General features: G+C 40.5%; 1 protein-coding gene across 1 annotated transcript in view; it reads left to right on the top strand.

Annotated features, from left to right (window-relative positions):
• Positions 1–8,302: 8,302 nt before the first annotated feature.
• The window catches only part of LOC140857269 (homeobox-leucine zipper protein ROC5-like), a 6,486-nt gene continuing 289 nt past the window's right edge, over positions 8,303–14,499 (top strand). Inside the window, 11 exon segments of the mRNA XM_073256038.1 lie at positions 8,303–9,406; positions 9,567–9,814; positions 9,906–10,023; positions 10,139–10,828; positions 11,119–11,220; positions 11,316–11,531; positions 12,786–12,960; positions 13,076–13,348; positions 13,351–13,418; positions 13,420–13,443; positions 14,214–14,494. Of these exon segments, the coding sequence (XP_073112139.1) occupies positions 9,239–9,406; positions 9,567–9,814; positions 9,906–10,023; positions 10,139–10,828; positions 11,119–11,220; positions 11,316–11,531; positions 12,786–12,960; positions 13,076–13,348; positions 13,351–13,418; positions 13,420–13,443; positions 14,214–14,494 (2,363 nt within the window). The 5' untranslated portion in view covers positions 8,303–9,238.

Below are 14,499 nucleotides of genomic sequence, written 5' to 3'. Positions count from 1 at the left end.
GTAACTTCCTTAGAAGTTATTTTCTAAAAAATAATTTTTTAGGAATAGAATTTTGGTATGTTTAGTTGATCATGAAGAATTAACTTATTGAAGAGTGATTTATATTTGGTTGAGCAACTTTTCGAAAAGTTATTTTTTGAGAAATAATTTTTTAGAAATAAGGTTTTGGTATATTTGATTGATCATGAGAAATTAACTTATTGAAGAGTGGCTTATATTTAAAGCGAAAATTTAGTGCAGGGGCAAAATGGTAATTTTTAAATTTTTTCAAAATTACTATTTTACAGCAGAATTATTAATTAATTTCATTAATTAATACTAATTAACCCTACACTAGGATCTAAATATGATACAACAGCATGCATTTAAATTTGAAATTCAAATTTGAATCAGTAAACGTTTTACAGTACTGTGTTCAGAACACATCATCTTTTGCGGATAGTCGATCACCGCAATCTGATCACCGTCGGGGGGCTCTGATCGTCATGTCACAGCCACACAAATGTCTGGCCTCTGCGGATCATCCACACGAAGCTCCCGTCTGATCAGCTCCTCACGAATGCTAGTTCGTGATTTCACCTTTTTGATGGCAGATGTTGATCGAACTCCTTCGATCGATGTGTGCCGACTTCTCGGATGCTCCGGATCGTCTGCACAATTGCTTGAGAGGCTGATGGATCTCTTCCTGAAATTTGGTGGACTCACGACACTCGTGGCACACCAATCTCACTTCCCGAACCCTAGGTAGAAACCCTAGGGTACACACCAAAAACCCTGCGCCTAATTTTTTCTCTTTTCTTTCTTTTTTTCTCGGAAGGTTTTGGACCTTCACCTTGCGCAGAAGCCTTCCTCACGCCCCAAAGTTTCTCTCCTAAAATTTCTACGCACGTCCCACCTTTCTCCTCTTTTTAAAACAACGTCGAACGTGTCTTATCCGCATGAGAGGATAAAGACAAGAGGTTACACATTTGAATTCAAATCAAATTTGAATTCAAACGAAAACCAACTTATCCCTATCCTTTTGGGCGTGAGAAGAGAAGGGGCGTGGCTCTTTGTGCGTGAAAAATGTTTCACGAGAAACCTTTTCTCGTGTAAGTAATGTAGCGCACAAAATGGATAAGGATGAAAGGGCAAGTGATAAGTTATCCATTCAAATTCAAACATGCTTTGAATTTGAATGGCTAACTAATTATTTTATCCATCCATATGGCGCACAAATGAGGGCGTGGGGAAGGGTTTTGCGTGAGAAAAATTTCACGAGAAGTTTCTTCTTGTGAATTCAAATGGGTGCAAGGAAGTTGGGTGTCGCAGGAAATTTAAAACAAGGTGGTTTGATTCAAATTGAGCCAACCTAGTTTAAAATAGGTTAAGCACAATTAGACCAGATTAAACCCAACATAATTAGGCTTAATTAGGCTCAATAAAATCCTAATCAAATCAGGAATTAACTAAACCTAACTCCTGATCAAATCAAGGACTAAACCACCTTAGCGATTAGGTCAACATTTAACCTAATCGGGTCAATCCAAACTGAATCCAATTCAATTGGACTTGATCCAAAAATAATTACTCAATCAAATTGAGTTAATTAGTGATTAAATCACTAATTAAATCTCTCTTAAATATTGAGTCCAAATTCGATGGGCAATCAGGCATCAGAGACCATCGATATGAAACCCTGATCAAAGAGTTCAAATTTCAAATTCAAAATTTGAAATTCAAAATTTTGACCCCGGTACCCAAAATGTGTGGAACTCATGATTAGAGAATCCTAATTCTCAATCATAGAGTCCCAGATAGATAAGACTCATAATCAGCCATCAGATCAGAAAGGAACCTCTAATGTGTGTGACCCCGCAGGTTCGAACCTAAGCCGGTAGCACAGGAACCAATTTCTGTACTAATCGAAGTGACCATCTAGCAATGGTACCCGACGATCGGATAGGTCGAATAATCGCAATCGCAACATTCAAAACCTACGTGAATATGGTTACCGTATAATTCATCCCTTTTGACCCCTGTGTTTAGGACGACTCAGGGTTAAACTGTCAACCCTGATGATATCATCCGAATCGTGCTCAACTCAATTAGTCCTGTGACTCCTCACTAGGACTACCCTGGCCAAGATTTTGCTAAATTGAAATACGACTGTACACAGCTCCTAAACTGGAGTGGTCAATCACATCTTGACACACGCACCGACAAGTCAAGTACTTGACTACACCCAGCAACCTTCCATCACTGAATTAGAAATTCAGGTAGTCCAGTGCCTAAGTGCAGTGAGTTGCTTGCAAGTCACCGTGGCGGTCTCAGGTCGGAGGGACATTTATACCCATATCCCATCGGAGCAAATCTTGACAGCAGAAATAGCTCCGGAGTTGGTCACGTTCAGTGCAGATGTACCATTACATCTCACCTATATACCATACCAGTGTCTCCACACTCTTTAGTTATGAGGACAACCAACCCATATGGCACACAACGACCTATGCTCGATAAACGTTGTCGTCCTTGGTAACAACGTATCATTTGATCGCGAACATGTTTAAGGACTAAGCGACAAATCCTCCTTTGTCGAGTCTAAATAGTCCTAAGGACTTCACCACAACACAGGAGTTCATTAGAAGATGAAACATTTGTGATGAAAAAATACCAAAATAACTTTAATTTATTTATAATTCATGTACTAATACAAAAAGGAGCACAACCGTCAACAGGCTGACGATTGGCTTTGGGACACTATTCCCAACAATATTTGGTTAAACATCCATTTTTTGAAAAAACTATGTAGAATACCCATTATATCCTTAATTAATAGATATAAGACCATATATTTTTACTCCTAAACTTTATATAAATAATAATATTATATTTTTATTAATATAAAAATAATATTAATTTATTATAATATAACATTAGATCATAATAATTTATTGTATTAATATAATATTAATATATATTATATTATATTAATAAAATATTGATATTTTAATATTATAAATTTATTAATATCTTAATAAATATCATATTATATTAATATAAAAACTATATTAATATTCAAAAAATACTATATTAGTATAAATATTAGAATATAATAAATATTATAATATAAATATAAATATTATATTATATTTATATAAATATTAAGATAATATTAATATAATATTATATTATCACTATTAAGTATTTCATTCTAAGCATCTATGATATTTTACAAAATTTTAGCTGTAGATCTTAAAAGTATATTTGTGGAAAAGAAAAAAATATCACAACTTTCCATCCCATAGGAAGTTTTAAAATCCATCTCCTCCAAAGATTTTCACTTTCCATAAAATGTGAGAACTAACTTTCCATTGAAAGAGCTTTTTCTATTTTTTTTTTTAAAACTCCAACTAAATAAGAGGTTCGCTCTCCACTTCTCAAAAATTACCTCTTATCCCCTCCACTTGCAGCGAACCAAACGAGTCCCTAAAGAACATTCGGATTCCTCTCTCATTTTTTAAAAAAGTTGAAGGTGGTTAATTTTTGTTAGCTTGCAAGAAAAGAAGAATCATGTTAGGTAATTCTATTAAACTCGGTGCCCAAATCCTTAATTTGATATAGTTGATTTTGACACATGCCTACTCCTAAGAAAAGGAGGGTTTAGGTTCTTGGTCTTGGTTGGTCTGTCCTCAAGTCTATGAACTTGAATAATTTACATTCGGCGGGAACCCTGTTTCTATCAATTTGGAGGGGGAGAGGAAGACATAATCAATTTTTGGTCAATGAGATATTTATATTATGTTACTTAAGCTAGCTAGGGTTTTAAATGCTTACATGACATCATTTTCCATCCATTGTTTGTCCATATTTTTATTGATTAGAGTTCCAGTTCCAATTCAGTTTGATATTCAGCATACACAAAAGAAAAAGCAAAGAAAAAAAAATCCGGTTCCAAAGAAGAACTTGCATTGTAAATTAGTTTTCTGTATATTTGACCTGATATGCGCAAAATGAGATTTTCCTTGAGTTTATTTTACTTCCATCATAACATTATATGCCAAGCCTTTGAAGTTGACAGTACATATATTTCTAGGTGTGAATCCACTGTCAACGTTGCTTTATAGATGCTTAAGTATGCATTATCTTAGGCTTAACAATGCTAATTTGAATATTGCTTATATAATCTACCAATGCTTTGCTCTTCTTCCAATGGTAGGAAGACTAATGACTGCTTATCTTTCGATAATGACAGTCCTATATATTCATAAATAGAGCTTTTGTATTTAGATGAAGACGACCTAACCGATTCCTTATGAAGATTAATGATTACTGACACAATTAGGAGAAATAGGAAATCTTGGTATTATTGCATGTGACTTTTTTTGGAAGACATCACATTACAATTTATGAGAAAGGAGAAGTTCTGTAGGTGGTCACAAGTATTTCTTGTTTAATTTGTCAACTTGTGATAGTTTAATAAAATATGAATATGCATCATAAATTTAACATAACGACATAGAAGCCACCAGCTACTTTGTCTTAATAACAATAAAGTATAAATGTATAAATTGGTTATTTTCTAACATTCATGTCCATTGTTTAAAAGAGGCCAATGGTCACCATGAATATGCTCTTGCACTTGAAATTCTTTAGGATAGTCTCTTTTATCAAACAAATCCGGTTATATACTTTTCAATAATTTTCTAGCTTCTAAAATTATATCTTGACCATTTTCCTTGTATGTTCATGGGGTTTGGCAAAAGAGACTACATTTTTTTACAAAGACAGGGATCAAATATCACAACCTAAAACTGGCTATATCAAGTCCCAAGTTTCATTGCAATTATGGCTGGACAATGGCTTAAATTTATTAGACCACCTACATACTGGTTGTGGAAACTGATGATTTCATAAAATTTATCTCAAAATCACTTGTTCACAAAAATAAATAATTATTTGATTATGTATAGAAAACTAAAATCTCATCCAAATTAAATTATAGTTAGAATAAAAAATTCCAGACTATTCATGACTAGTGAAGTTTAGAAAAACAAAAATTTAAATCTATATAAAATTCTTTAATTATTTACTAAAGTATATAGATCATCAGATATGTAATGGTTACATAGTTTATTTGTCGTTTTGATTATCTAATTTTTACTTATTATCTTTGTAAAATTCACTATAAAACATTTGTATATACTGGATTTCTGTTAACAATCATTGGATTAATAAAGTATGAAATTCATGAATTCTGAAACTGCCACAAAAGATGGGCATGATGCATGATTTGGTTCTTGGCATCTTATTAATTTATGAATAATTTTTTTTCATTTCTAGCTAGCTTTTTTAAATAAGGTCCTTGGTATCTCATTTATGAACAAATTTTTTAATTTCTGGCCAGCAATTTTAGATGAGGTTTCAGACTGTTATATTAAATATAATGAAACCAAGTACAATTGTTGTATACTATATCATATGTTAATCAAATCATATAGAAATAATGGATCAATCTGCAAGGCTAAAGAACTTGTACTATTGATTGATTTTAGAGCTGTGACTTTTTTGGCCTAATATGCCTTCTCTGACAATTGTTTCAGAGATTTATTAATTCGGAACTTATTCTACATTTAACCATACTTATTGGCAATTAACACCATCATGTTTTACTGATTTGTTATCTACCATTTCAATCCCGTGCATGCATTTTTGTTTGACGAAGAGTCAGTCTATTAATGTATCATATTATTACATATTCTATACTACATTATATATTTTCAATAATAATAAGAACACCACCATCCAAGTTGAACTTGCACCTCTCCCCTCAAGTGCTATGGAGACAGGTGCTAATTGGTTAAGTAAAAGCTTCTTAGCAAAGTTAACGATAAAAAAAGTTATTGGCATGATAATTTGGAAAATTGGCCAAAGAACACTGCTTGCCATCATCTTGTGCCTCAAATTGATAGCCAATAGGTTTTATTAAGCAAACATGTGTAACAAGTATATCGACAAAATAGTTCTTTGCATTAATGGTCCTGATTGGCATCAATTCATATTAATTGCTAATACAAGACATGGTTATCAATGTTCATTTTCATGATTACCATTCCTTGTCTCTCTTGTCTTTGATATGTAAACGGACGATTAATTTATTTGAGCATTTTGAGAAAAAAACCTTTAAATTGCAATGTCCTTGCTCATTAAGATGTCTACAATTATGAGTTGTTTTGCAAAATTTGTCAAATAAATCTTGCAATGAAGAAATGATCTTCATAAAATAAAACCAGCTTGCACCTGCTCACAACCAATTGCAACACATACAGAAAATAATTCTTCCATTAACTCTTTTCTTTTTTCCTTTTTTGGGTGCACGGTCGAAGTTTGATATCGTTAACAAAAATGTAAGGTTTACATATGATAGTGCATTCGAGTGTGTGTTTCAGTATACATATGATAGTATTTTCATTTGTTTTCGCAATAGGTACTCATAAACACATAAATAATGTCAATAACCCCTATGAATTTAATCACCTCTTAGCTATTTGTTGAGTGTATTCTTTTTAATTTTTTAAATGAAATATAACAGGTAATTATTACAGAATAGTACGAATTAAAAAAAATGACAAAGCCACGACATAGAAATAAGCACAACAAAATGGAGCTTTTGAAACGTTGAATCGGCACTCTCATAAATTTTAACTCCTCGTAAATGGTTACCAAATTTTCCCCTGCATGAATAGATAGAACCATATCCTAGTAAGTCCTTCCCTTTCATTGCTTCTGAAATCGTAAAATAAATAATGAGAAGCCAAAACATTGAATTTCTTCTAAATTGAGATTCATGGATCTGGGGAGTGTTATAAATGATATTGCCACCTTTTATACCCAGATAAAACAACGAATTTACCTTAAATTCCAATATAATAGTCCTTAAATGGAGACAAATTATAGTTGGGAAGAGTGCCATCACACCTTAGTGGCTTATTTTCCAGGAAGTGGGATGTATTTTTTTGGAGGTTTTAGAAGGATGCCTAAAGCATTTCTAATATCCACAAAACTCACATGCATGATCCATAAAATCAGTCAAGAGATCAGAAATTCTTTTATTTCTTTCTAATCAGTACTTACATATTCTGGATCTTTGTTTTTCCCTCCCATTTATTGTCACATTAGTCGTTCATTTATTTGGACCGCAAGGTATTACTCATTTTCCCTTTTAGTTGCATTTATTAGTTTAGACTTTTTTGACGCATTTGATTAAAAAAATTCTATCAAAAAAAGGATTTTTGACCTGACATACCTCAACAACTAGCTCGGAAGAGGCCCCATGACACATTTGAAAGAAATGAGCTCGAGGATTTGTGCGGAAGTTGAAATAGAAGCTTCTTATCCATGAAGTTCCGAGGACATGAAATATTCCAACAGTGGCAATGTCAAAGTCGAGAGTGCTGAGATTCCAAACCAGTCAGATTCTTAATCGGAGGCTTATAAAAATCCTCATAACATTTCTTCAATATTAAATGAGATTCTTTTAGAAAAGAAGAAAACTATTTAGCGTGTCGTATCTATGGAGGAGGTTCATAAGTTAAGGCGAGCTGGTGGCTAGCAAGCACGCATGCACGAGAATCCACACCCACGATTCCAGCCTCCCAGCAATATCTCTCAGGCCCCGCGCTCGCCACCCAAGCCTCAGCTCCGATCATTTATTGCGTCCTAATCCGCTGCGCCACCGCGGTTTTTTACCACCCATCCTCTGTTTCTTTCCTAAACACGCAATACCCAAATCCCATGCTTAGCGATCCGTGCCGCGTTTACATAAGACGGCCGATCGAGGAAAAGCTTAGAATTATCGCAAAACAACTCCCGAGTCTTTACACCTAAGAGCATGGGCAGAGCCGTCTTTTAGAGCTCCATTCCTTCAAGCTTTATAGGGACAGACCCATTTCCTTCTCTCTCTGCGCAAAATCTTCTTCTCTGACGAGGAGAGGAGAGGAGAGGAGAGCAGAGCATTTGTATTTATAGAGGGGGAAAAAAGAAAAGAAAATAGGAGAAGGCCCAGATAAGGAGAGAGAAGCCGCGGAAGCCGGTCCGGCGAGAAGGCCGAGGGGAGGGTCAGCCCTTTAACTCGGTCCCTTTTTTCTGGGGGGTCTGAAAGGTGGACGAAAAAGGGGAGGGTGGCCTTTGACTGGTGTCCTCCTCGCAACCCGCAAGTCAGCCTTCACTCCCATCTTTTTTCATCTAAGTTTTTGGTTTCGCTCTTTTAATAATCTTTATTTCTTCCTCCACTTCTATCGCTTCTTGTTTCGGTTCGACGAAGCCTGTTGGCTAGCGAGAGAGAGAAAGAAAGAGAGAGGGGAGAAGGGGACAAGAGAGGCGTCTGAAACGCTGTGGGCTTCCCCATTTTACCTCTGCTGCCAACTTTGGCTTTTTACTGGGAGGAGGAGGGGGACCTAAAAGCAGGCGACTGTGGAAAAGGGGGGAGGTAGACCTCCGTTTCTATCCAGAGTCTGGTTTTTTTTATCCTGAGGCTTGGACTTTATTTGTTCTCTCTTTCGAGAAAGACGGTGGGGACGGTCAACCGAGCCCCCTTCTTTTCACTTGTCGTTGCTCCTGTTCATTTCTCTCTCTTCTGGGTTTTTTCTTTTCTTCGTTTTCTGAGGCCGCGTAGAGTCCACATATGTGGGTTTTTTTTTAAATTTTTTTTTAATCTTCACCTCCTTTGCTCCAGCTCCTGTCATTTCTATGCTCCTTGAAGCCTTTCTTTTCCCTTTCTTAGCTTCTATCTCCTTGTTCTGAGAATCATGCTTGGATTTTTTGTTTTCACTTTTTCTTGCTTGGATTTGGTTGGGGTTTGGGTTTTGATCAGGGGGTAGCGGAGGGAGAGGGAGACGGAAAGAGAACGAGGCGCTAGCGGGGGGTTCGCTTGGCTTCCTTCTCTTTCTTTCTGCCCTATGTTACAGAGGGAGAGGGAGCTGGGGGCATGTGTTCATAACCCGTTTATGCTGTTGCCTTCTCTGATCTCTCCGTTCCGTTAGATCTTTTCTTGTCTAGTTTTCTCTTCCTTTGTGTTCGATTTCTTGGTCTCCTGTGCTGTGATCATGTCTCTGGGAAATTGAGAAAATTTGGGTTGGAAAGTGAAATAGCTCTTTTTAGATCTAGTGGTACCACAACCAGTATTACTGTGGAAAAATAAAAATAAAGGCAGGCCCTTTAGGGCGAGGAGTTGAGAAGAGAATTAAGAGGGGGTTCATTGATGAGTTTGGGTGGCTTGTTCGACGGTGGTTCCGGTGGCGCTCGGGTTGTGGCTGACATCCCGTACGGCAGCTCCGCGATGCCCGCCGGCGCCATCTCCCAGCCGCGCCTCGTCTCCCCCTCCCTCTCCAAGTCTTTGCTCAGCTCCCCCGGCCTCTCTCTCGCCCTGGTAACCTCTCTCTCTCTCTCTCTCTCTCTCTCTCTCTCGTTCGTTCTCTCTCTCTCTCTCCACCGCCCTCCTTCCTCCCCGCCTATTCTTAAAGATTTTTTTTTTATAAACTTTTTGTGAGTCCTTTTAGTTGATTTCTGTTTGTGGACTTCTTGGCCAGCAAACAAACATGGACGGGCAAGGGGACAGGAGTCTATCGTCTATGGTCGGTGGTGCAGCCGCCGGCGGCGGCGGCGGGGGAGGACGGGATGTGGATACAGTGGGTAGGAACAAGGAAGATGAGAACGAGAGTAGATCGGGGAGCGACAACCTTGAAGGTGGCTCCGGCGACGATATAGACCAGGAGAACCCTCGGAAAAAGAAAAGATACCACCGTCACACACCTCAGCAGATCCAAGAGCTCGAAGCGTACGAGATCCACTTCCACGGTTCCATTATGTTCTTATATCTTAGGTTTTGGATCGTAGAAAGAAACTAAATTATTATTTCATCATTACAGTCTCTTCAAGGAATGCCCCCACCCGGATGAGAAACAAAGGATGGAACTCAGCAGAAGGCTCAACCTGGAGAGTCGCCAGGTCAAGTTCTGGTTCCAGAACCGGCGTACCCAGATGAAGGTATCAATACTCTACGATCGCGAGGCCTGCAAAATCTTGTTTTGTTGTCTTGATTTATTTTTGTTTTTTTGTCTCCTCGTACTTTATTAATTTCTGATGAAAATATTGAAATCAGACCCAAATGGAACGCCATGAGAACACTATCCTCAAGCAGGAGAATGACAAGCTCCGGGCCGAGAACTTGTCCATCAGGGAGGCGATGAGGAACCCCATCTGCAGCAACTGCGGCGGGCCGGTGGTTCTCGGTGAGGTCTCTCTAGAAGAACAGCACCTGAGAATCGAGAATGCGCGTCTGAAGGATGAGCTCGATCGAGTCTGTTCTCTCGCCGGAAAGTTCTTAGGGAAGCCTATTTCAGCCTTGGCGAATCCACTCTCTCTCCCTGTGCCCAACTCAGGCTTGGAGCTTGCGGTCGGCACCATCGCTTTTGCCGGGTTGGGCTCGGTGCCTATGACGTCCTTGCCTATCGTTGCTGATTTCCCAACTGCGGTGTCGAGCCCACTCGGAAACGTTAGTACTCATGCTAGGACTGTCGGCACCATGGGTGGGGTCGAGAGGGAGAGGACTATGTTGTTGGAGCTTGCGCTGGCTGCCATGGATGAGCTGGTGAAGATGGCCCAGATGGTCGAGCCCCTCTGGATCCCAAGCTTAGAAGGGGGTAAGGAGACGCTGAACTATGAGGAGTACGAACGGGTGTTCCCTCGGTGCATCGGGATGAAGCCCGCTGGATTTGTGTCGGAGGCCACCAGGGAGACCGGTTTGGTGATCATCAACAGCTCGGCCCTCGTTGAGACTCTCATGGATGCGGTAAGCAAGACACTGCCTCTAATTTCTTTCTCAACTGCATCAAATGAGGAATTTGCTGCACTAGCGTTTTTTTTTTTTTGATAATATCATCTTCTGCACGGAAAAATTTCTCGAGTTCCTTTCGCTGCAGTGTAAGTTTTTTTTGTTTTGGGTTCTACAAGGTTTATAATTAGTACTATATCATCTATGCTTTAAGATGGAGGTTCTCAAAGTAGAACAGATAAAACTGCTTAGTTTTCTCTGTCATTCATGTGTTATTGTTGTTTGCAACAAATTGTACCATTCTGCAGAGCCGGTGGGCAGATATGTTTCCTTGCATGATTGCGAGAACCACCACCACTGAAGTAATTTCCAGTGGCATGGGTGGTACTAGAAATGGCACCCTCCAGCTTGTGAGTTGTCCTTCTGATGTTCCTTTTTGAACTGCTTGTATAATTGCATCGATCCCATGCGATTCAATTCTTCTACCCATTTTCTCTGATGCCAGATGCATGCGGAGCTCCAGGTTCTTTCACCTTTGGTTCCGATTCGCGATGTAAATTTCCTCAGGTTCTGCAAACAGATCGCTGAAGGTGCCTGGGCTGTAGTCGATGTATCCATTGATGGAATTAGACACAACCCTTCTTCTCCTACGCTAAATATGAGGTGCCGCAGGCTCCCTTCTGGTTGTGTGGTTCAGGACATGCCTAATGGCTATTCTAAGGTATTCACTGGCTTCCTCTCATCACCCTTCTCCACATGTTATGAGCGACTAAATCATGATTTTTTTTTCCCAATTTTTTTAAAAAATCTTTCGTGATATCTTTGTATCGATTGGCGTATTAATAATATATGGCTGGAGCTGTGAGCCTGTGACGCATGATGGATTTGGAAGTCAGTGTCATTTGTTCTAGATACCCGGTGCATCCGTGTTCATTAGTCAAGGCCTAATCTCGGGCTTGCGTAAAATATAATCGGGTCGCGTGCCTTCCGATTCCATCAAATAGCTGTGGATTGCCATGAATTTTCTATACCTTCCAGCTTCGATTCACAGCATTCCCCAAAAGCCATTTCTCCTGGTTTTTAAAAAGGATTCGATGCTTCTTCTACTCCTTGGAAGCATCACCTTTAGGTTGCTTATTGTCCGTATTCAATCCATATGTCATGTTTTATTTTCGGAAAATGCTTAAACTACTCAAAAAGTCACTGACCCATTAAAAAGTCGGTCAGCTGGCGTGGTGTATTGTCGTTGCTCGAGCAGCCACTAATCGATGCTCTGCCGTCGCCTTCGCCCTTGTCCTCCCTATCGGTTTCATTTCCCTTTCCTCCAAATTCTATCTATTCTATAATAATCCATGGAAGCCGCTCCTCTCCTTCCTCTTGCTTCCCGGACTCCAAACACATCAGACTGTTCAACTCTGCCTGTTTGTGAAAAGCCCTTGTGAAACGGGATTCCTTCTTATATTAAGATTAAGATAATAGTACTTCACCTAATCAATTCCATATCTATGGTTTCTATTCCCGTTTCTTCTTCCTTCCATGGTACTTCCGTGATCCCCAGCTCCTATTAATATATATTATCTTTCCCCAATGTTTTCATCGTTGGTCATCAGGATTCTGAGCCATTGCGTGGCCCGAGAAAACCTACTATTTCAATACATTGTGATGGAGGTCCTACTCCTATTTCTATCCGTCGTTTTTCCTCTCTCTCTCTCTCTCTCTCTCTCGAGTCCACATCTCGATGCCATGCTACTAGTCAAAGCTGGGATGGTGGTGGCGTTTTTAAACCTCAACCGTCAGGACCATGTGTTGGCAGCTCGAAGCGGGTGCGGTAGTGTTTTGTCCTCTTGTGTTAGCCTCTGTGCGTGTTAGCGTGTCCTCGCATCATGCGGGATGGTGCTATCCAGGTCCGGCAGTGTAATTGCTTTGGTGGCGACAGTCCGCGGCATTAATGAGCTAACGACGCCATGGCGCGCAGGTCACATGGGTGGAACACGCTGAGTACGACGAGTCCGCGGTTCACCAGCTGTACCGCTCTCTCCTCCGCTCCGGCCTCGGGCTCGGCGCCCGCCGCTGGGTCGCCACCCTCCAACGCCAGTGCGAGTGCCTCGCCATCCTTATGTCTTCCTCCCTCCCCACCCGAGACCATAACAGTGAGTTAATTTCCCTCCGTCCATCGGCGGCAATGCAAACATGAAGGATTGATGATTAAATAATATATATATATATATTTGTATATTTGTTTTAAATTTTGATGATGTATAGCAGCAATAACTGCGAGCGGGAGGAGGAGCATGCTGAAGCTGGCGCAAAGAATGACGGATAATTTCTGTGCGGGGGTTTGCGCGTCGTCCGCACACAAATGGAGTAAGCTGAGCGTGGGGAGTATAGGGGAAGATGTCAGGGTGATGACGAGGCAGAGCGTGGACGACCCCGGGGAGCCGCCTGGGGTGGTGCTGAGCGCCGCGACGTCGGTGTGGCTGCCGGTGTCGCCGCAGCGGCTGTTCGATTTCCTCCGGGACGAGCGGCTCCGGAGTGAGTGGACATACTGTCGAACGGCGGGGCCCATGCAGGAGATGCCCACATTGCCAAGGGCAGGACCCACGGCAACGGCCGTCTCCCTCCTCCGTGCCAGCGTAAGTATCACTATTGCTTTCTTTGCACTGTCAACTCATCGTGCTTTATTGCTTTCCATCTGTTACTTTGTTACCGTTTCTGCTTTCTACCTTTTTTTCTCTCTTCTGTGTTCCTCCTTTTCATGAAGCTAAAAAGTTTTCTAGAAAAATTTTGTGAACATAATAAAAAGTTGTATGGCAGTACTAAAGAAGCGCATTGGCATGGGAGGTGAACACTCCGAGAGAGAGAGAGAGAAGAGAGAGAGGGTTGTAATCTGCGGAAAGTCGGAACGGGGATCGACATGACCGACTGACAGCTACGGTTCCCCAGTGCTGACGTCATGCTGGACTTCCCAACCGGAGGCTCCTCCCCCCCCACCTCTCTCTCTCTCTCCTCCTCTCTTCTGTGAGGTTGCTAATATGCTTAAAATATTTTTTTGATGAAAGTTGCTAAAAGCTAAGATCTCGCTCAATTACTAGTACAGTCGGGTGCTTACCTAATTTTGACAGCATACATGATTATTGTGCTTTATCGAGTTTCTGGTCTACTTGGGCAAGAAGTCAGTGGGTTAGTGGCATATACGTACATTTGTTATGAATTGTCATTATGGTACCTAAAAGATATTATTTGTTTATTATTATGCATTATTTATAATAAAAGAAGGTTATGTTAATGTATCTTATCTTTTAATTCGCTAAATCACTGAGGTCAACATTGCTTTGTGTCGAAGATTAAAGGTTCTTATGTTTATTTTAAATAATTTGATGGGATGGAATGCAATGCACACCAGGCGGTGAGCGCAAACCAGAGCAGCATGCTGATACTGCAAGAGACGTGCACCGACGCGTCGGGGTCGATGGTGGTGTATGCGCCGGTGGACATACCGGCAATGCACGTCGTCATGAACGGCGGCGACTCCGCATATGTGGCCCTCCTCCCGTCGGGCTTCGCCATCCTGCCGGACGGCGGCGGCGGTGGGGGAGTGCAGAAGGTGGGGGGGTCGCTGCTGACCGTGGCGTTCCAAATCCTGGTCAACAGCCAGCCCACCGCCAAGCTCACCGTCGAGTCGGTGGAGA

This window comes from Elaeis guineensis, chromosome 4 (assembly GCF_000442705.2).
Source record: "Elaeis guineensis isolate ETL-2024a chromosome 4, EG11, whole genome shotgun sequence".
In the NCBI taxonomy this organism is placed as follows: domain Eukaryota; kingdom Viridiplantae; phylum Streptophyta; class Magnoliopsida; order Arecales; family Arecaceae; genus Elaeis; species Elaeis guineensis.
Note: the sequence above shows the minus strand (reverse complement) of the source record. Positions and strands in the feature narration are given on the sequence as shown.